General features: G+C 43.5%; 1 protein-coding gene across 7 annotated transcripts in view; it reads left to right on the top strand.

Annotated features, from left to right (window-relative positions):
• The window catches only part of SCAMP1 (secretory carrier membrane protein 1), a 72,812-nt gene that overhangs the window by 37,623 nt on the left and 13,559 nt on the right, over window positions 1–21,630 (top strand). For all 7 annotated transcript variants that reach the window (XM_084833411.1, XM_084833412.1, XM_084833415.1 and 4 more), the window contains 2 exons: window positions 6,326–6,485; window positions 8,426–8,527. In XM_084833411.1, coding sequence (XP_084689537.1) covers window positions 6,326–6,485; window positions 8,426–8,527 — 262 coding nt within the window. The remainder of the gene's footprint in view (window positions 1–6,325; window positions 6,486–8,425; window positions 8,528–21,630) is intronic.

Genomic DNA, 21,630 nt, shown 5'->3' with positions numbered 1-21,630 from the left:
GAGATCCTGGCCTTCCTCTCTGTGACAACCTTTCAAGTACTTGAAGAGCGCTATCCTATCTCCCCTCAGTCTTCTCTTCTCAAGGCTAAACATGCCCAGTTCTTTCAGTCTCTCTTCATAGGGCTTTGTTTCCAGTCCCCTGATCATCTTTGTTGCCCTCCTCTGAACCCTCTCCAGTTTGTCTGCATCCTTCTTAAAGTGTGGTGCCCAGAACGGGACACAGTACTCCAGATGAGGCCTAACCAGTGCTGAGTAGAGGGGAACTAGTACTTCCCGGGATTTGGAAGCTATGCTTCTATTAATGCAGCCCAATGTAGCATTTGCCTTTTTTGCAGCCACACCACATTGTTGGCTCCTATTCAGCTTGTGATCGACAACAATTCCAAGATCCTTCTCACTTGTAGTGTTGTTGAGCCACGTATCCCCCATCTTGTAACTGTGCCTTTGGTTTCTTTTTCCTAGGTGCAGAACTTGGCATTTATCCCTATTAAATGTCATTCTGTTGTTTTCTGCCCAGCGCTCCAGTCTATCAAGATCACTTTGAATTTTGTTTCTGTCCTGCAGGGTATTACCCATCCCGCCCAATTTTGTGTCATCTGCACATTTGATCAGCATTCCCTGCACCTCCTCCTCAAAGTCATTAATAAAAATGTTGAAGAGCACTGGGCCCAGGACTGATCCCTGCGGTACCCCACTCCTTACCTCTCCCCAGTTTGAGAAGGTCCCATTGATAAACACTCTTTGAGTCCGATTCTGTAGCCAACTGTGGATCCACCAGATCGTTGTTTCATCTAGCCCACTTTGAGCTAGTTTGCTCATCAGGATATCATGGGGCACTTTGTTGAAAGCTTTGCTGAAGTCGAGGTATATGCTGTCTACAGCATTCCCACGGTCCACAAGGGAGGTGACTTGATCAAAAAATGAGATCAGATTCATCTGGCAGGACTTGTTCTTGACAAATCCATGTTGGCTTCGAGTAATCACTGCATTGTTTTCAAGGTGCTTACAGATGGATTGCTTTATCATCTGCTCCAAAATTTTCCCAGGGATTGATGTCAGACTGACTGGTCCGTAGTTCCCAGGTTCCTCCTTTTTACCCTTTTTGAAGATAGAGACAAGCTTGTTGTGAAGCCACATTGGCTTCTTCTGTTGTCTTCCACCTTATTGTTGGAATGGTTTGTAATTGTGCCTTGAGAATTTCCTTTTTTAAAAGCTCCCACCCATCTTGGACTCCTTTTCTCATTAGCGTCACTTGCCATGGGACCTTGCTGATCATTGTTCTGAGTTTATTAAAATCAGCTTTCCTAAAATCCAGGGTACGCGTTTGACTACACACAGCTTTTGCTTCCCTTAGAACCAAAAACTCAAGTACAACATGGTCGCTTTCCCCCAGCAGTTACAGCAGTTTCCTGTAACTGCTACTTTATCCACTAAGTTATCTCTGTTGGTTAGGATCAAGTCAAGGAAAGCCGAACCTCTAGTTCCTTCCTCTACTTTCTGTAGGAGTAAGTTATCCGCCACACAAGTCAGGAATTTCCTGGAAGGGCCATGTTTTGCAGAATTTGTTTCCCAACAAATACCGGGGAAATTGAAGTCCCCCATTACTGCTACATCATGCTTCCTTAAAACATTAGCTATTTGCTTTTCAAAAGTGTCATCCTTGTCTTCTACTTGATTGGGTGGCCAGTAGTAGACTCCGACCACCATGTTCCTTTTATTCTTTGCTCCATTTATTTTGATCCAGATGCTCTCAATGGGGCTACCAAGCTCATCGTCCTGTATTTAGAGATATGTATTTTTCACATACAGTGCAACCCCACCTCCCATTCTGTTCCTCCTGTTCTTTTTGAACAAGTTATATCCTTCAGTTGCTGTATTCCAGTCATGAGAGTCATCCCACCAAGTCTCAGTTATACCTATCAAGTCATAATTTCCCTCTTGTATTAAGAGTTCAAGTTCGTTCTGTTTGTTTCCCATACTCTGGGCATTAGTATATAGACATCGAAGACCATATGCTTCATAGTCTGGCTTCCTTCCTACATGTGTCTGAAGTCTATTATTGGGCGCTATCAAAGCTGTTCCCTCCGTTGCAGTGCATGAGCCTATGTCCATTGTTACCCCCAACTTTACATCTCCCTTCCCCGTAGGATTCACTTTAAAGCCCTCCTGATGAAGTTCTTCATGATGTGGCCTTCACATTCAAATTTTTTTTAAAATCCCTTTATAAAAGGGATTTTTTAAATCCCTTTATAAAAATCATATGTTTCATACTCAAGGCCGCCTTGAGTCCCTGTATGGGGAAAAAGATGGGATATAAATATATATAATAATAATAATATAATAATAATAATACGTTCTCTAAAACAAAAACTTTTGTTGTGCCTTCTTATAATCACTCAGTTAATACACTCTCTTCCCTCCAGCAGTCTAGTCAAGGCACTATAATTTCAGAAGAACTAAACCTATCTAATACAGATACAGCATATTTACATGGAACAAAGTGTACCCTATTTGGGGACTTGGTAAAATTAAGGAAGGATGTGAAGATTAAAAAATAATACTGGCATAGCCTGGAGTAGTATCTCTGTTGTGCTAGTTATGTTGCACAAGCGTTTGTTTACGCTAGCACATCATTAGTGCTCGTGCTGGGACACCATTGGATACTACCCATGGTATTTGCCTACTCATAACTGCCAAGATGTCCTTTGCATAACTAGGATGTGCCACACTTTGCCCACTAACAATCATAGGATTCTTGTTTCAGTTGCATGTGATAGCAAATGGAGTAGCCGCTATAAGTATAAGCTTCTTCATGTAAATATACTGCTACTTCATTTCAGCCATGTCAAATAGACACACAAGCTGGTCGGCTGTAACAGAGCAATTGTGTTAACCTCTACAAGAATTTCTTTCTGTCGATTTGAAACTTTGGGCCGTGGACATATATGGAAATATGTTTTCCTCCAATTCATGCACAGTATATCTAAAATCCACAGTTGGGCAATACTTTTTAATAGGACCAACTTATTGTCCCCTGCTTTGATGAAGAGTTCTGGAGAACTTGGAAGCTTACACACTCCTTTGTGACATTTTGGTTGGTCCTAATAAAGGCATTGGCCAACTGATAGTTTTCAGTTCTTTTGCCTCATGGACCAATGCAGCTATCCTTATTTTTGACAGTGTATTTAGCACATAGTAGAATTATTCTTGAGAAGCTGGCAGTGCCTAATTAGAATCCTGTACTGACATGATAATGTTTTACTGGAAGTTTCCCTTAGCAGTAGAGTAACACCAACAACTTAGTTGCCAAGCACATATGCGACGTTTGTGGTTAGGATAAATGTAATATGCAAATGCTCACAATTCTTATTTAAAAAAAAAGTTTTTTGGGCGGGGAGATAAGTTGCATACGATTTATAAGAACTTGCAAATTACTTAAGCAGTGTAGTCTTTCAGTATAACTAATTATAGGGTACAGTAGTGTTCCTATATGTATTTACTGGCCTGGCTCTCAGATAATTAAATAGTATCTGCAGAAATTCTGTGTACTCAGTAATTATTGCAGAACTGTGAGCTATTAAAGCGAGAAATGCTATTTGCTACGTTTGCTGGAAAGTCTGGCAATAGATAAGATTAATTTTTATCAGGGGGAAAAATTATGTGGTGTTCAGTCTATTATCATTTTAAAAAACATCTCTGCAGTTAATCTCTTTCAGTGCTTACTGCTGTTTAAACTGTCATTTTTTTCCTTTAGGGTAAAATATAATTCTTTAAAAATCTAGGAAACTAAACCATTACAGTTAGCATGGATTGGTTTAAATCAAGGTGGTTTAAATTGCCAAAAAAGAGACTGTTTATAAATTCCTGATTTAAATTAAATATACCTTCTAATTAATATATTTCCTGAAAATGCATGCATGCTAACGAGTGGTTATAAGAATGAAAATATACTGGTTTGCAACTAAGTAGACATTTTATACTGTCTAGGATTGTAATCCAAAACCTCCGGTCTTACATTCAACATCCCTTTTTTGTACTGAAAATTTGTGTCTGCATAAAGACAGAGAAGCAATTTTGAAGTGAAGGTTCCAATGTAGCCTTCTACACAGGCAGGGACGCTAAGCAAGAGCGCTCTCTTTAAGACTAGGTTCGCAGAACTTCACAGAAGTAAGGGCTGATTGGGGGCAACTCCCAACTCCCCCACCACCACCCCAAAAGAAACCTAGCCTGGTGGAGTGGCAAAGACTGTTAATCTGTGTTATATAAGAAGATCTTATATATATGCTGTGACTGAAAACTGGGGGAGCAAATGGAATAGTGGGGAGTGGGAAATTGGGACATGCGGAGCTCCTGTAACCCCTTGGAGGCATATCTGGGGCTATGCCCCCAGACAACTAGACTATCATAATTGGCACAATAATTGTCAGGTTTCCTGATCTATCAAGCACACATGCTCAGGCAATCTGACACCGGACACCCAAATCAGTGAGACTTCTTTATTGTATGAAATCCCATGGCCAAAACTTAATGGTTGCACTCTTTTGAAATCATATAGCTAGCTATAGACTCTTTAAGTAATTCTAGAAGAGTCAAAAGCGAAATGCTACCGCTGTGACTGAGATCCTCATCAACGTCGTTTCTTCATTGCCATCTCCACGACTCTGAACACAAGGGAAGGGACTCTGGATTCCTGGCATCATCCAACTCAGGCAGTCCATACACAGGGTTCCAAACCCTGGTCAAGGAATGGGAATGATTACTGGAATGATCCATGCAAGGCAATCAAAGGGTTAGATTCTAGAAAGGCCTAAACAGAACCACATCCACAGAGAGTTTATTTTGAATCTTTCGTTGGAAACTCTAGGCTTATCAAATCCAAGCAAAGAGTTCCATGCCATAGCTTTTTGCCTTGGTAACTCCATGGTGCATGAACCCAGACAGAGAAAAGTCCCAAGAGTCAAGATCAAATCCAGCCTGACAGCACTCTGGGCTGACAAAAAGTAAGACAGACAATCCACAGCAAATAAGAGTTCAAAGTCTATGAAAAGCATCATGGTACTTTTCATGACAAGTCCTTAGCAATCCAAAGTTCCAATTCGAAAGAGTCCATGTGCAGAGTGCCTCCAGAGGCTCGGACGATGGTGAATCCAAACAGAGAGGCTTTCAGGCAATGAAGACGAGTTGTTCCTAGCTGAAAGCTCCTCGCTTTTGCATCAGTTTAAAAGGGGAAAACATGATTGTAAGACACGTCCTCCAGACCCCTTGACAGAGAAGGGCTTTTGGCCTTTCAGCAAGTCCCCTCTCTAAACAGGGCATCACTGCTCAGCCCTCTAGGGTTGATGCTTCAACCCGGGTGACCCTTCTGCAAACCCCACTGCACGTCTGTCAGGTTCTCACGAACAGCTTCCAGCTTCCCTGCCTGCCAAGGCCAGACCAGTAGGTGGACAGGGAGTAGGGTGACCACCCCCTCCAGCAATGCTGTGAGAACACTGACAGAGATAAGCTCACACAGATTCTGATATTCCAGAGGCTGAATAGGCCTGAGCCCTACTTCTAATAAAATCTTAGCTATAAACTACAAGGCCCACTGCAGTGCTGAAACTTAGTCCTAACAATAAATATAGGGGGGGATTCAGAATTTGCGGTGATATTTGTTGATTCCCCTCTCCCCTTGCATCCCTCTGTGCCTCCAAAAAATCTGCTTTGGAGGGTTGGTGGCAGTTGGGGAGGTGGCACTGGGGCTGCAATAATAAATATATTGATTCTGTCATCAAGAGCATACTGAGTGGAAGGAAACGATGGATCGAACCCATAATGTGTAGCCTGTTGTACCATTTATAATGCTTGAATTCAGAAGTCAGATATTTTGGGCCTAGTTGCTCTTGTTACATAGCGAAGCAGGCCTTAATTCAGTAGCCTAAGTCCAAAGTGCCACACATGGTGTTCAGATTGCACTTGAGGATTTTTCAGTGCCTCCCCCCGCCATCAAGGTCACATGGCCCTCGAGTGGTATCCCATGAGTCACTAGGGTCTGCAGCCTTGAAATATTTCCTCTGTGCTTTCCACAAAGCACGTTGGATCATGACAGACTCGGTTTTATGGGAGTGAGATTTCTTTTTGAACACTTTCTTTTTAAAGGAGAGCATTAAATGCTAAAAGTTTACAATCCCATTTAAATATCATTTTAACAATTTTTATCCACTTTGACAAAGTAATCAGATCCTGATATAAGACTAATGGAAATGGCATATTAAGCTTTTATATGGTTTTAGTGATACATTTAGAATTGTCTCAATTCAATTTTAACATGCCTGTGTTTTTGCAGTCCATGCAGTGACACTATTTCTTAACATCTTTGGATGTCTGGCCTGGTTTTGTGTTGATCCTACACGAGGAGTTGACTTTGGATTGAGTATTCTCTGGTTCTTGCTTTTTACTCCTTGTTCATTTGTCTGCTGGTACAGACCACTTTATGGAGCCTTCAGGTAACAATTTCCATCTAGTGTGGGATTTTATTAAAGTGGCACTAATTTAACTGCTTTTTATTCTTACAGGATTTCATGTAAAGTTACATTTTTTTGTAACTTTTAATATGAATTCTTGAAAATGTGTGGTTATTTTCAGAGTATCTTTCTGATTTCAAAGCATACATTGGCAAAAGTATAACTTTCAACTTCTTGTAAGCAATGCTACTGCTTACTAGTAATAGAATGATGGTTTAGCTAGATGAGTCTGTGGCACTCTAAAACAAAAATGCTGTGTTCTTATTTTTAAAAGTCTGTTTTTAATATGAAGGGCTCTATTAATGACTAGTTTAGTTCATACAGTCATTTATTTTACTGTTTTCATTTAAGGTAAACCCATAGCTGTTTCCTCATTATAGTTCATTGAATTTATGTTATACAGTTCTACATCTGAAGCCTTGGATATGTCTGACAAAATGTTAGAAGAAATAGTGTCAGCTCTTGCAAACTGTATCTTTTAAAATGAATTAATAATCATACATAGCAGAGTTATTGTTTGTTACTGTTGTTTACAAAAACTAGTAGAACTAGCATGTGCTTTCCTTCCCCAAAAGTAATATTACAAAGAACAAGCCAAATAATTTCTTGAGTTTATTTTGCGTGTGGCCATATTTTCCCCTCCCTCCCTCCCTTTTGCTTAATTAAGCCTAATACAGTGGGCAGCTTTTTACAGAGGAGGCAACCAGTGAGGGAGTGTAACAGATAAGAAGTGTCTGCTGAGCAACAGCCAGATAGGAAGGGAGCCCCATCCCCTTATGCTGGTGGTGGTTGAGGCAAAGGGCAGATGGAGGTGGCACTGGGTAGGTATGCAGCTGCTGACTGGCTGGGAGAACAATGTGTGGACCTTCCTGCTCACCATGCTACCTCACTGACCTCTGTGGCTTTTGATAATAATCCGTTGAAAGGAGTTGTTTGAAGGGAGAAGCTTTGCTTATGAGGAGATCTGTTCTTTTTGTCTACTCTGTATCTCTCAATCCTCAAATTAAGGAAGTTGCTGATTTTGCATAGTCTATTTCTATGAAATAGAAATAGACTTTCTTTCTAGAAAGAAAGTCTATTATCTTTCTAGAAATAGAAAGACTATTTCTGCTTCTCAGAAATAGTCTTTCAGAATAATTTGTCTATTTTTAGAGATGGGTTGGTATAGGGTACAGTGAATATGGTACGGTAGACAGGAGGGAGAGGCTATTGAGAACAAAGAAACCGCTTTGCCTGAGTAATGGGAACCGATGCCGGCCCATCTCTGAGTTCTGTGTTCTCCTTCATACAGCTCACGCACCTAAATTGTTCTTTTCCAGCTTTAGTCTTGTTAGAGGTAAAAAATAACGAAGTAAAATCCCCCCACCCCCAGTAAATGCTAGCTATGAAAGAATATAGGTTTACAGTTCTGGAATAAAGCATCTCTTCAGTTGAATAAGAAAAGATTTGAAATAGGAAGAAATTATTATTGTATATTATCAAGGTCAAGACTAAAGTCATTTTTGTTAAAATATAAAATTCCCAGCACTTGTTGTGCAATGCTGTTAAATTTACTTTTTAGTGTGTTGCTTTTTAGTTTTATTTTGCTTTCTCGTTTGTTTTGTATTTTGCTTCCAAGAATTGACATTTCAGTAGCTGTTGCTGTTCTTGCAGTGTTTAATTATTGTAGTTTGGGCAGACTGCAGTGATAGGTGGAGTTTGGGAATACTTTTCCAGAAAGTAGGCAGCTCTGTTTCCATGGGAATGTGCTATAGCCATAAAAACAAGAGTTTATGTATTAAATGAGATATTGTATGGATAGTTTTGTATATTTCTATCCATGAATATGCTCTTCAGGCAGAGTTGCAAAACAACATCTGCAGCAATGTTCAGCAAATATTGTGAGAAAACATTACTTTCTTCTCTCTCTCTCTGTCTTTCAGGAGCGACAGTTCTTTCAGATTCTTTGTTTTCTTCTTTGTGTACATTTGTCAATTTGCTGTACATGTACTTCAGGCTGCAGGATTCAAAGGATGGGGCAACTGGTAAGTGGCCTCCTTTATTATTCAGCAGTAAACATAGGTGGAGAGTGCAGTAACATTGCCACCTTTACAAGGCTACAACAATACACCAAGAAACACTTGCTTTTGAATGCTTTTTGGGGGTTAAGCAGAATCATTAAGTACTATAAATTGTCCTGTCTGACTAATAGCTTTCTACTGAAAAGCTCCATAGCTGATTTACACCAACAACGAGTTATCCAACTGCCCGTGATGGATAGGTTACACTTAAGTTAAACCATGTAACAAAATGTCAGATGCAAATCCTAGTGTACCTTGAGCATAGGCTTCTAATGCACTTCATCTAATGTTATCAAAGCAGCAGTATAAATTGTAGATAAAATGGGCTATAATGCTTCTGCCTGCCAAATCCTTACTGTGACACTGGGGCCAATTGGCCAGTGGCAGGGCCAGCAGACAGGTGAACTGCCAAAGAGGAGACTTGATGATGGACAATCCTCTGTATGGTATGAGGAGGCATCCAAAAGACTGGATTGGTTCCTTGGCACCACCCAGGAAAGCAGGGATCACATGATTGTGATTGTTCTATCCAAGACCATTTATGTGTCTTCTCCAACAACACAGTAATACTCAGACTTGACCCTTCTTTCATAGCAAAAGTAAACTCTGTTTTTCACTGGTCCCAGGAAATGGTCCTTTCATCTTCCTGCCCAAACTCTTCTCATCCCTCTGAGAAGCTACGGCACAAATTAGACATCAACAGGGCTCCAAAAATTTACATGCATAGAACCGAGGACTTACGCCTCACAGACTTTCTATTTGCGTCTTTCTACCCAGTATCAGTAGGCAAAAAGGCCTCCAAGGCCACCATAGCATGCTGGATTAAAGCTTATATCACATCAGCCTATGATGCACAACTCATTCCTAGAACTTTACATTTCATGGCACATTCTACAAGGGCATCAGCAGGCTCTGCTGCCTTCTCCACAAATGCTCATCTGTCAGAGGTCTGTAGAGCAGCTATCTGGTCAGCACCTAACTCCTTCACAAGACATTACAAACTGGCCTCATTTGCCTGGGCTGAGGCAGCCTTCAGAAGGAGGGCGCTCCAGTGGGTGATATCCTCATCTTGAAGTCAGCCACACTCCCTCCCTAATCAAATTTAGCTTAGGCATGTCCAAGTCTTTTGGACACCTCCTCACACCATGCAGAGAATGGGACATGGGGAACATACCATGAAGGTCCATTCTGGTATGGTGTGATGGAGGTGTACAACCCCACCTTTCATGTCATTTGGCTCCTCCGAGGGAGCATTTATCCTCCTTTACCTCTCAGGGTATTGTCTCCATGCTTAGTGCTTCACCTCTAGACTCCCATTTTCCCTTGTTTGGCCATGAAAGGAACTGCAGGCAGAGCCGGAGGAAGCAGCACAACCCCCCCCCCCCCCCCAGTCACAATGATGTGATCCCTGCCTTCTGGGCTGTGTCAAGGAAACAACCCAGTCTTTTGGATGCCTCTGTCATATCATACCAGAATGGACCTTCATGGTAACTACCCAAGTTCCCATTTCCTAGTTGCTCCTTAATTGTAGAGGATGTCTGCTAAAGCAATAAAGATGCCTGCAGCCTTGTTGAATGGATGGTAGTCTTCTAATTAGCCCCATGTTGTTCTTTACCATAAGAGTATATTCTTTATACACATGTATTTTCAAGTGCAATTTTGCATGCAGTCTATTACACAGTTAGATAAGTAGAGCTCCTGTAGAATTCAGAGGGATGTGTTCATTGTACTTCAGACTGTATCTTCTAGTATTACTGATTCTCTCTCCAACCCTGGTCCTAGCTCATTCTGTGAGGATTTCTCCCATGGATTTCAAACATGTCTGTGTGCAGGTGATGAATAGTCATTGCCTTAAAATACAAAGAGATGATATAATGTTAAATTGCATGCTTTCATTGGTACACTGGATCTGAAGATTTCTAGAGAGGTTGGCTTAAATCAGGAGTGAGGAGCATGCAGCCGTCAAGATGTTGTTAGATTGCAACTCCCATCAGCCCCAGCCAGCATATCCAATGGTGAGGGATGATGGGAGCTGCAGTCCAACAGCATCTGGAGGACCACACATTCAACTTTAAATACATGTGATCCTCTTTCTCTATATGTGCAATTTGGTACATAAGTTGTGCTTTTGCTGCAGCAAGGCAAATAGCTCCTTTATGCTAAGAGTAAGGTGATTCAATATAGTTCTTAAGCACTTTCATTTAAATAAATATCTTCATAGGTAACCTGTCTTCTGGCTTGTTTAGTTAACAAGGTATTAAAGAACGCATTTGTTACTGGTGGATTAAAAATAATAATAAATAAAATAATAACAGTGTCTTTGCCACTGTGCTGAATTGATGGCCATACAGGGCTGAAAGGTGGGCTTTGAGTCTTTAGTACTTAATCTGTTTGACTGAGAGTCAGTTTGAGCACTTCACCAGCCACACTGAGGCTACCATAAAACACTTCCCTATGTCAGCGCTACATGCCGAGTGGAAAACAAAGCTTTTTGCCGTGTGCAGCAGCTCATCCGTGTGTGCAGCCAGTGTGCACCAGCATGGCCACATGTGCATACAATAGTAGTAAGCGAATCCTTTAAAACCTAAGGTCACAGCGGATGGGATAAGAATCTTTCTTAAACTCTATGCCCACTGTGTGAAGCACCAACATGGCTGGACACCTTTTACCATCTCTTCTGTCATCTGTAATTTGCCCTCAGTTTCTAGTTGCTCTGAAACTGTATAAGCCACTGTAAAGACAAGTCAGAATATTCTGAGTATAGTATCTACTTTTATTGACCAAGTGCAATATCCAAACCTCAGCAACTACCATGAGAGTTTCAGACAGTAAAATTACTTCAAAAATAGTGTATCAGGCTTAGGAAGAGATTTCTTTGTAAAACGTAACATCTACTCTTTCAGGCTTTTGAATCCGACAATGACAGGAATAGTCACAGCTTCTTCACTGTGCTCTGTGGTCATCCTTGATTCCTTGGAGGGGCCTGGGAAATTCAGCGGCAAATTGCCGTTTTTTCCTTTTGCATTAGCAAGTGCTAATGACCTTATGCTGGTGTTGGTTTGCATTGGTGTTGGTTTCCGCTAGCGCAGTGTCATTAGTGCTGCGCCACCATTGGATACTACCTGTGGTTTGTGCAGTGTAATCTTGAGAAATGTGGCACTGGCTGTATTGGCGCAGTTGCTTTGATGTATGAACAGCTATGATCGTTGAAGTATGTAGGATCTTGTTCATTACCAGCAGAAACTAAACCTTGTTTTGTTTAAAACTTCAGTCTCCAAAAGTGGTTTGTGAAGGGATGCTAAAGGAAGCCTAATCCCTTTTAACAAGGGTGCTACCCTTTATGCTGCGTAGAAGGGGCTGGGGGGAGAGGTTCCACAAGGTCATTCAAGGAATAGTTACAGTGAATTTCAAAATAATTTGATAGTGAACCACCTTCCTGTTCTGTTATTACCTTTATATCCCACCTTTTTTCCTCTTGTAAGGAAGGCTTACATGGTCATCCTCCTCTCCATTTTATCCTCCATTTTATTTCTAGAGTGAAGCTATTTTCCCATACATATGCCCAAAGTATCCATATGATAGCAGGAATGCTAACCTTATTGAGTACTGGGCTACTTTTTGTTTTGGATTTTGGGAAAATACATATGGCTGTTGCAGATTATTCATACTTATTTAAGTGATTTGTGTTACTTTTATATTTTATCTAATTTCATTTGGGGTGCCTATGAAAGTTGACTAAAAAAGGAAGTTGCCACAATCATATTGAAGGTAAAGAGGAAAACTAGTCTCCTGGATTTGCTGAATCTGGAACAAGGAAATCTGGAACACTCACCCAGTTCGCACATTGCATGGTCTGTTAACTGTGGGTTATGTGGGTTGGAGATGCAGCAGGAGTGAGCATGCATGCTGCTTCCTGTGTGTGTGCCTGCTTCCGCTACAATAAACAACCCGGGGATGTCCCTGGGGTTTTTTTTATGCGATATCCAAACTCGGAACTCTGGGTTGTTGGGCGACGAACAACCCAGAGTTTGAACCAGAGAGTTTTGGTTTAGTTCCTCTTTCATCAGAACGTGCCTTGTATAAACTTGCAGTTAGTGATTTAAGAGGCTGGATGATAAGGTGCTTCACATGTAGCCAAAAGAGTAGAGTGTGTTTCATAAATCACTAGATATAGATCAGTCTTGAGTTAGAGTCAAAAGTGTATGTTGTACACTTGGTATACATTATGGTCTAATGTCCTGTTCTTCTCCAGAAGTACCTGTAGGACTGAAATAATGCTTAACCAGGTGGCTGTGTAATTTAAATGGGCAAACATTAAGTCTTTTAATATGAGGTACATTTCTGAAATACTTTCACTTGTAGTTATGCTCGAATTCTGGTTTAACATAGCATAGGCAAGTTAGTTGCAAAATACAATAAGACAGCAGATAATTCAATTCTTTTCATTCTTCTTAGTGGCCTCTGTGCATCACACATACGGGGTTCTGCTCCTGTGCAAAGCCTCCACTGGAACTTTCTAGAGCTGAGATGTTTAGATGGGAAGCCTGTCCTACTCCCTCCTCTGGCTCATGCCTAGAAGGTGGTGCTTTTACCTTCCCCTCAGTTTCTCTTTGACTGCTGCAGCAGCACTGAAAGCTTTCTGTACTAAATTTCTGTTTTTTGGTGATAAAGCTGAGTGTTTTCTCCAAAGTTTTATTATTCCTGTTTTTTCTCCTTTTTTCTTTTGTTCTAAATCACTCTTTTAAATGGTGGTTTGTCACTTTTACAGTCTTTTCTAATAGTGATCTATGGCCCTTTGGGCTCCTTTCTGTAAATGTGTGGACTGCGGGAGCAAATTTCCACCAACTGATGGGCAGAATATTTGCCTTTTCTGTTTGGGTGAGGGCCATGAGGTAGAATCGTGCTCACGTTGCCAAGGTTTTACCAAGCAAGTGTGATGATGAAATCTTTCCTCATGCCTTCGTGTGGTGCTCTGGGAATGGGCCCTACAGACTGTGGACTGTGAAACAATCAGGGTCTCGTCAACTCTCAATTTGCTTGAAACAGTCCCTTACAGTGGCCCTGACATCTAGTTTGGCTTCAGCACCATCCTCGTCGGGTCTGTCCCGACTACTGGTTCCTCCTCTGGGATCATCCTTGGGTTCATCCCACCTGCTGCTTCCCACAGCACAGTCGGATCCATCAATTCAGAAGCTTTTATATCCAAGCATAAGCCATCAAGTGAACGACTCCCCACTGACATGGAGCCAGTTCATTACAAAAAAAGGCCAAGTCTAAATCCTGTTCTACAAGATTGTACTGCAGAGCCCAAGAAGAAGGAAAGTCTAAGCTCCTAGAAGGAGATTTATATCCCACTACACCAATGACATCTTCTGTCCCACAGTTTGATATGGCTGACTTCAAAGGGGAGCAGCCCCAACTCCTACCACCACTGCCGTTGTTACTCTCACCCATTCAGATGGTGCAGAGACCACCACGCAAATTCTTCTGGGCGGTGAGAGAGACCTGGAAGAAGCTCTCCTTGGCTGCTTCAACATCTAAAAGGGATGGAAAATCTGTACAATGTCCAGTCTGACAGTTGCACTTTTCTTTTTCAACAACCTTACATCCATTATAGTGGAATTGGGCCATAATAAGGTGTCTTCAAAAACACATTCAACCCCAACTGACCAAGAGGGTCATAAGCTGGACAGTATGGGACTCAAAAGTTATTTTACCACTGCATTAGCATTCTGCATTGCTAATTATCAAGACTGAATTGCTCAATACCAGTTTTTCCTGTGGCAAAAGACTGCCTCCCTAATTGAATATATACCTGGTAAAAAAAGGGAGATTGCAGGACTGTTTAAGACTGAAGCCACTAGTTTAACTAAACAACAAGCTAATATTGCTAAACATATGGCAGACTGTGGAGTAAAATCCATGGCAGGGGTGCTTGCTTTGCAAAGACATGGTTGGTTGCATTCAGCTGGACTCACCAAGGGGGCTTGGTCCAGTATTGAGGATATGCCCTTTGATGAGTTAGCTCTATTCAGTTTGACAACAGACAATACCTTAGACCACATCTACAAAATTAAGGCTTTGGCATAAAAATGGGGGTGGGTACACCTCAAGAACCATACTACCCACATTCCAGACGATGGAGTTGGTCCCAATGTCAGTAGCAATCAAAGAACCCTTTGACCAGACCTTTTGCAAAGGTGGATCCCAATAGTCCAAATGCACATTTCCTTCCATTCAGTACCAACAGCAGTCATGCTGGAAGCAGAGTGATAACCAGAAGCAGCATCTTTGACCTGCTTTGATATAACAAGGCCAAATCTAAGACCGGACCCATTACCTTTGGCTCCAGTCAAAGCAGGAACTATGCAGCCTGATGCTGCATTACTACTGAAAAATGTGTTCTTGCCATTGTGCAATACGGATATATGAAAGAATTCTACTCTATTCCCCCTCTGGTTTCTCTGTGGGTTACAGCCTCCCCCCCCGCTCCCGAGAGGTCACTTTGCTGCTCCAGAAGGGGGCTATTGAGTAAATTGAACCTCAGCAAGCTGTCCCAGGTTTCATGTCCCATTACTTCCTGTTCCAGAAAAAGGATAGGGGTCTTCAACCTATCTTAGACTTAAGGAGAGCTTAATTTCTTTATTCAACCAAAAATTTCCAAATGGTGACCCTGACTTCCATTCTTCCCCTGCTTCAGGAGGGAGACTAGTTAGCTTCAGCTTCAGGAAAGAGACCGGATCTTAAGAATGCTTATTTCCGCATTTCCATTCGCCCTTGTCATTGTTGATGTTTACATTTTGCTGTTGGTGAGCAATGCTACCAATTTTAAGTACTGCTGTTCAGCTTTGCTACTGCCTAAGGGTAGTCACTAAGTGTATGGCCACAACTGCTGCTCACCTCTGTTTGCAGGGCATTATTTCCATATATAGATTGGTTCATTGTGGCCCTGCCTTGTTCACTACTTTGTACTCATCTCCATTCACTACTTTGTACTCATCTCCACTCTTCTTTCTGACCTAGGCCTCTGTCAATGTACTGAAATCTCATCTAGGCCTGACTTCTTGGATTCAGTATATCAGAGCCATTTTGGACTCCAGGAGTGCCAGAGCCTTTCTTCTGTTGAACAGGATGGTAACTCTTGTTTCCGTGGCCCACTTGGTTGCATCCAAGAAGGAGATATGGCAGGAAGGGTGGGTTGGGACATCAAAGTAGAATGGGCCACAGATGTTTACACACTGTTCCCCTTCTACCCCCCTCCTCTAGCTCTCATGTGCCTGGTAGCTCATCCACTGAGCCCTCCTGTCTTGCGTTGGTGCTGCTTTTTAATGCCAGGTCGGTCCGCAATAAGACTGTACTCATTCATGATTTAATCATGGATGAGATGGCTGATGTGGCATGTATTACTGAGACTTGGGTGGGTGAGCTGGGTGGGGTTGACCTAACTCAGCTCCGCCTACCTGGGTACTCGGTGCAGCACCAACATAGGTTGGAGGGGCGGGAGTCGCTATGGTTCAGAGAACCTCCATCTCTATCACCAGGAAACCACTCCACCTTGGAGCAGGCCGTAAGGGGCTGCACCTGCTGTTGGGCCATAGAGACAGATTGGAGATGCTGCTGGGGTACTGCCCACCCTACAGCCCAGCATCCTCCCTGACTGAGCTGGCAGAGGCAGTCTTGAGTGTGGTGTTGGAGGAACCCAGGATGGTAGTTCTGGGTGACTTCAACTTCCATGCTGAGGCTATCTCTGGAATTCCAGCTCAGGACTTAATGGCCTTCATGGCAACCATGGGGCTCTCAGTTTGTCATCGGCCTAACACATGAAGCATGGCATACCCTTGATTTGGTTTTTGCTTCAAGTTAGGGGTTGAGTGGTCTGAAGATTGGGGGGGGGGCATGTAACCCCATCATCACGGTCAGACCATTTCCTGTTGAGGTTTGAACACACAGTGTTACTTCCCTCCTGCAGGGATGGGGGACCCATTCGGATAGTCCGCCCCAGGAGACTGATGGAATCCACTGGATTTCTGAATGCTCTTGGGGATTTTCCAGTGGAGAGAGCTGGTGATCCAGCTGAGGCCCTAGTCTCACTGTGGAATGGTAAGATGCAGAGGGCCATCGACTTGATTGCACCTGAGTGCCCTCTCCAGCACTGTAGAGCCCCCTCTGATCCTTGGTATACTAGGGAGCTGCAGTTAATGAAACAGGCTGGATGTCGCAAATGGTGTAAGATCAAAGCGAAGATGACCGAGCACGCTGTAGAGCACATAATCGTGCCTATTGCATGGTGGTATGTGCTGCAAAGAAGGCTTAGTTTGCTGTCTCTGTTGTGTCCTTGAGTAGCCATCCAGCGGAACTCTTTTGGGTGGTCCGAGGGTTGTTTACACCCTCCCCAGCAAATGGGGCCCTGGCCCCATTGAGGACCCGCTGTGACCTTTTTTCATTGCACTTTGAGGACAAAATTGCTTGTCTCCACAGCGAACTTGACGCTGCTGTTATCACAGTTCCAGTTGAGGTGTCTGATGCCACCATCTGCCTGATTTTGTGGGATCAGTTCCAGTTCCTGCGGCCTGATGATGTGGACAAGGTGCTTGCAGCAATGTGACCAACCACATGCCCTTTTGCCCCTGCCCCCTTTGGCTGATAAAAGCTAGCCGAGGATGTATGACTGGGTGGGTTCAGGGAGTGATAAACCCTTCCCTGTGGGAAGAGGTGGTCCCTGCTGTCCTTAAGGAGGCAGTAGTGTGGCCACTCCAGAAGAAACCCACTTTGGACCCAACAGTATTAGACAGTATTAGACAACCAGTCGCAAACACCCCTTTCTTAAAGATGGTAGTTGAGAGAGTTGTGGCAGAGCAACTGCAGGCACTCTTGGAGGATGCTGATTATCTAGACACATTCCAGTCTGGGTTTTGATCTGGTTATGGGACTGAATCAGCCTTGGTTGCCCTGATAGATGAGCTTTATCGAGAGTGGGACGGGGGGAGTGCAACCCTGTTAATTCCGCTCAATCTCTCATCAGCTTTTGATACCATCAACCATGTTATCTTCCTGGATCGACTCTGTGGGATGTGTGTCAGAGGCACTGTGTTACAGTGGTTGCGGTCCTACCCGTGGGGCTGATTTCAGAGAGTAACATTGGGCGACTATTCCTTAGCCCCTTGGCAATTGAGCTGTGGGCTGCCGCAGGGCACCATCTTGTCCCCAATGTTGTTTAAAATCTATATGAAGCCGCTGGGAACAGTGCTTAGGGGATTTGGAGCTAAATGCCATCCGTATGATGATGACACACAGCTCTTTCTCCCTGTGTCATCTGAATCAGGAGAGGCTGTGCAAGTCCTGGATTAGTGTCTAAACTCAGTAATGGGCTGGATGAGGGCCAATAAACTGAAGCTGAATCCTGGCAAGAGAGAAGCCCAGTGGGTGAGTGGTTCCCGAGTCCAGGAGATAGGTGCATTGCCTGATCTGGATGGAGGTGCACTCCTTCTGAAAGATCAGGTTTGTAATTTTTGGGTGCTCCTAGATCCATCATTGTTGCTGGAGGCCCAAGTGGCCACTGCAGCCCAGAGTGCTTTTTACCAGCTTTGGCTGATTCGCCAGCTACAGCCTTTCCTGGACAGGGATAGCTTGGCCACAGTGGTGCAGGCATTAGCAACCTCAAGACTGGATTACTGCAATGTGCTCTATGTGGGGCTGCCCTTGAGGCTGGTCTGGAAGCTGGAGCTAGTGCAAAATGCAGTAGCTTGGCTGTTGTCAGGAGCTGCCCCTTTTCAGAATCTAACTCCTTTGCTGAGGGAACTGCACTGGCTGCCTATTCACTAGTGGGCCAGGTTTAAGGTATTGGTACTAGTGTACAAAGCCCTAAACAACTTGGGACCAGGATACCTGAGAGAGTGCCTTCTTCTTTCCCAACCTGCCTGGTCACTGAGGTCATCGGAGGGCTTGCACCTGGTGGCTCCACATGGACCTATGGCCTGGTTGGAGTCCACCAGGAAAAGAGCCTTCAGCATGGTGGCCCCCTTCCTGTGGAACTCCCTGCCTTTGGAGGTCAGGCAGGCCCCAACATTGTGCTGCTTTCGGCACCTCCTGAAGACATTGTTATTCCAAGAGGCTTTCCCTGAGTGACCAGCCATGGTTTATTATGTTCAGAATCTGTTCTTTTAAAATGTTTTAATTGTTTTTATTATAGGATTTTATTCTTTTATTTTGCTGTTCACCGCTCTGAAATCTTTGATGTGGAGTGGTATATAAACATTGTAAATAAATAAATCCCTGAGTTCAGTCTCTGTTTCTGCAGTCCAGTGCCTACTTGGACTATTGCGTTGACCACCTCTGTCACCCCATTTGCGAGGCTTCACGTGTGGGTACTCCAAGCGTGGTTCATCACCATCTTCCATCCCAAGCAGGGTTCACTTTGGATGTTGCTGTTACTACCCAACTTGGTCTGTAGCTCTCTTAATTGCTGGAGAGTCACGTCTCTTCTTTGTCAGGGGTTTCCATTCCAACAAATACTGCCATCCCAGATAGTGACTACCGATGCCTCCAACTAAAGGGGGGGGGGGAGCGTACTGCCACCTGTACCATATCTGTGTGCAGTGGTCTTCAGAGGAAAAGTGGTACCACATCTATGCCCTAGAATTGTTAGCAGTTCAAAAGACTGGTTGAGTTGGAGGACATTGTTCAAAACTGGGTCATGCAAATAGCAACAGACAATACTGCTATTGTTTGGTATATAAACAAATAGGGGTGGGGGTGGAGTTGGAGGCTCTTCCTTGGCTTACCCTATACTTCTGGGACTGGGTCATAACTCTGAGGGTTGAGTTACATGCCATCCATCTGGCTGGAGCAGAGAACATGCTGGCTGACACTTTGAGCTGATTGGAAGGGACTTCGCATGAATAGATGCCTGACTGGGCAGTCCTGTACAGCCTGTTTTTTCAATGGGATGTGCCTCAGATCATCCTCTTCACTACCGGAATGAACTCCAGATGTTTCCTGCAGCAGTGCAGCCTTTGATCGTCGCTCTCTTGGTAATGCCTTCCTGCACTGTTGGAACATAATCCTTCTGTATGCAGTTCCTCTCATTTCCCTCATTACAAGGGTGTTGGCAAAGATTAGGCAGGACAAAGTGAACATCAAAACATGGTTTGCCACTACTGCCCCTGTCGAAGGGAGTCAGGATAATACTTGCCTGCTCTCTGTTCCTCCTGACTCAGCAGAATGGCTGCATTTGGCCCCTGGATTTCATCTTCCTCGGGCTGATAGCTTAGGAGATCTGGCTTCCTCACCCATCTTCTCAGATGTTGAAATGGTTTTAGAGGCAGCACCTAAGCTCGGTACTCGCCAAGGCATGGATCACTGCCTTGTTGTGGCGAAGGGGCTTGCGTAACTCAGTGAAGCCATAAGCTATGCCGTGCAGGGCCACCCAAGACGGACAGGTCATGGCAGAGAGTTCTGACAAAATGTGGTCCACTGGAGAAGGAAATGGCAACCCACTCCAGTATTCTTGCCAAGAAAACCCCATGGAACGTAACACAAGGCTAAAAGAGATGACACCGGAAGATGAGCCCCTCAGGTCGGAAGGTGTCCAATATACTACTGGGGAAGAGCAGAGGGTATTTCCAAGTAGCGCCAGAAAGAGTGAAGCGGCTGGGCCAAAGCCGAAAGGACACTCAGCTGTGGATGTGTCTGGCGGTGAAAAGAAAATCCGATGCTGTAAAGAACAATATTGTTTAGGAACCTGGAATGTCAGATCAATGAATCAAGGTAAGCTGGAGGTGGTCAAACATGAGATGGCAAGACTGAACATCGACATCTTGGGAATCAGCCAACTAAAATGGACAGGCATGGGCGAATTTAATTCAGGTGACCATCATATCTACTACTGTGGGCAAGAAACCCTTAGAAGAAATGGAGTAGCACTCATAGTCAACAAAAGGGTGGGAAAAGCAGTACTGGGGTACAATCTTAAAAACGATAGAATGATCTCAGTACGAATCCAAGACAAACCATTCAACATCACAGTAATTCAAGTCTATGCCCCAACCACTGATGCCGAAGAAGCTGAGGTTGATCGGTTCTATGAAGACCTACAACACCTTCTAGAACTAACACCAAAAAAAGATGTCCTCTTCATCATAGGGGATTGGAATGCTAAAGTAGGAAGTCAAGAAACCACTGGGATAACAGGCAGGCATGGCCTTGGTGTACAAAATGAAGCAGGACAAAAGCTAATAGAGTTTTGCCAAGAGAACACGCTGATCATAGCAAACACTCTTTTCCAACAGCACAAGAGGCGACTCTACACATGGACATCACCAGATGGTCAATATCGAAATCAGATTGATTATGTCCTTTGCAGCCAAAGAGGGAGAAGCTCTATACAGTCAGTAAAAACAAGACCTGGAGCTGACTGTGGCTCAGATCATGAGCTTCTTGTTGCAAAATTTCAGCTTAAATTGAAGAACGTAGGGAAAACCACTAAACCATTCCAGTATGACCTCAATCATATCCCTTATGAATATACAGTGGAGGTGAGGAATAGATTTAAGGGATTAGACCTGAGAGACAGAGTGCCTGAGGAACTATGGACGGAGGTCTGTAACATTGTTCAGGAGGCAGCAACGAAATCCATCCCAAAGAAAAAGAAATGCAAGAAAGCCAAGTGGCTGTCTGATGAGGCTTTACAAGTAGCTGAGGAAAGAAAGGAAGTGAAAAGCAAGGGAGAAAGGGGAAGATATATCCAAGTGAATGCAGAGTTCCAGAGAATAGCAAGGAGAGACAAGAAGGCCTTCTTAAATGAACAATGCAAAGAAATCGAGGAAAACAACAGAAAGGGAAAGACTAGAGATCTCTTCAAGAAAATTGGAGATCTCAAGGGAACGTTTTGTGCAAAGATGGGCATGATAAAGGACAAAGAAGGCAGGGACCTAACAGAAGCAGATGAGATTAAGAAGAGGTGGCAAGAATACACAGAAGAACTATACAGAAAAGATCTTAATGTCCCTGATAGCCATGATAGTGCGGTCACTGAACTTGAGCCGGACATCCTCGAGAGTGAAGTCAAG

This window comes from Heloderma suspectum, chromosome 2 (assembly GCF_057233095.1).
Source record: "Heloderma suspectum isolate Gila_16-S chromosome 2, 16-S_ref, whole genome shotgun sequence".
NCBI lineage: Eukaryota > Metazoa > Chordata > Lepidosauria > Squamata > Helodermatidae > Heloderma > Heloderma suspectum.
Note: the sequence above shows the minus strand (reverse complement) of the source record. Positions and strands in the feature narration are given on the sequence as shown.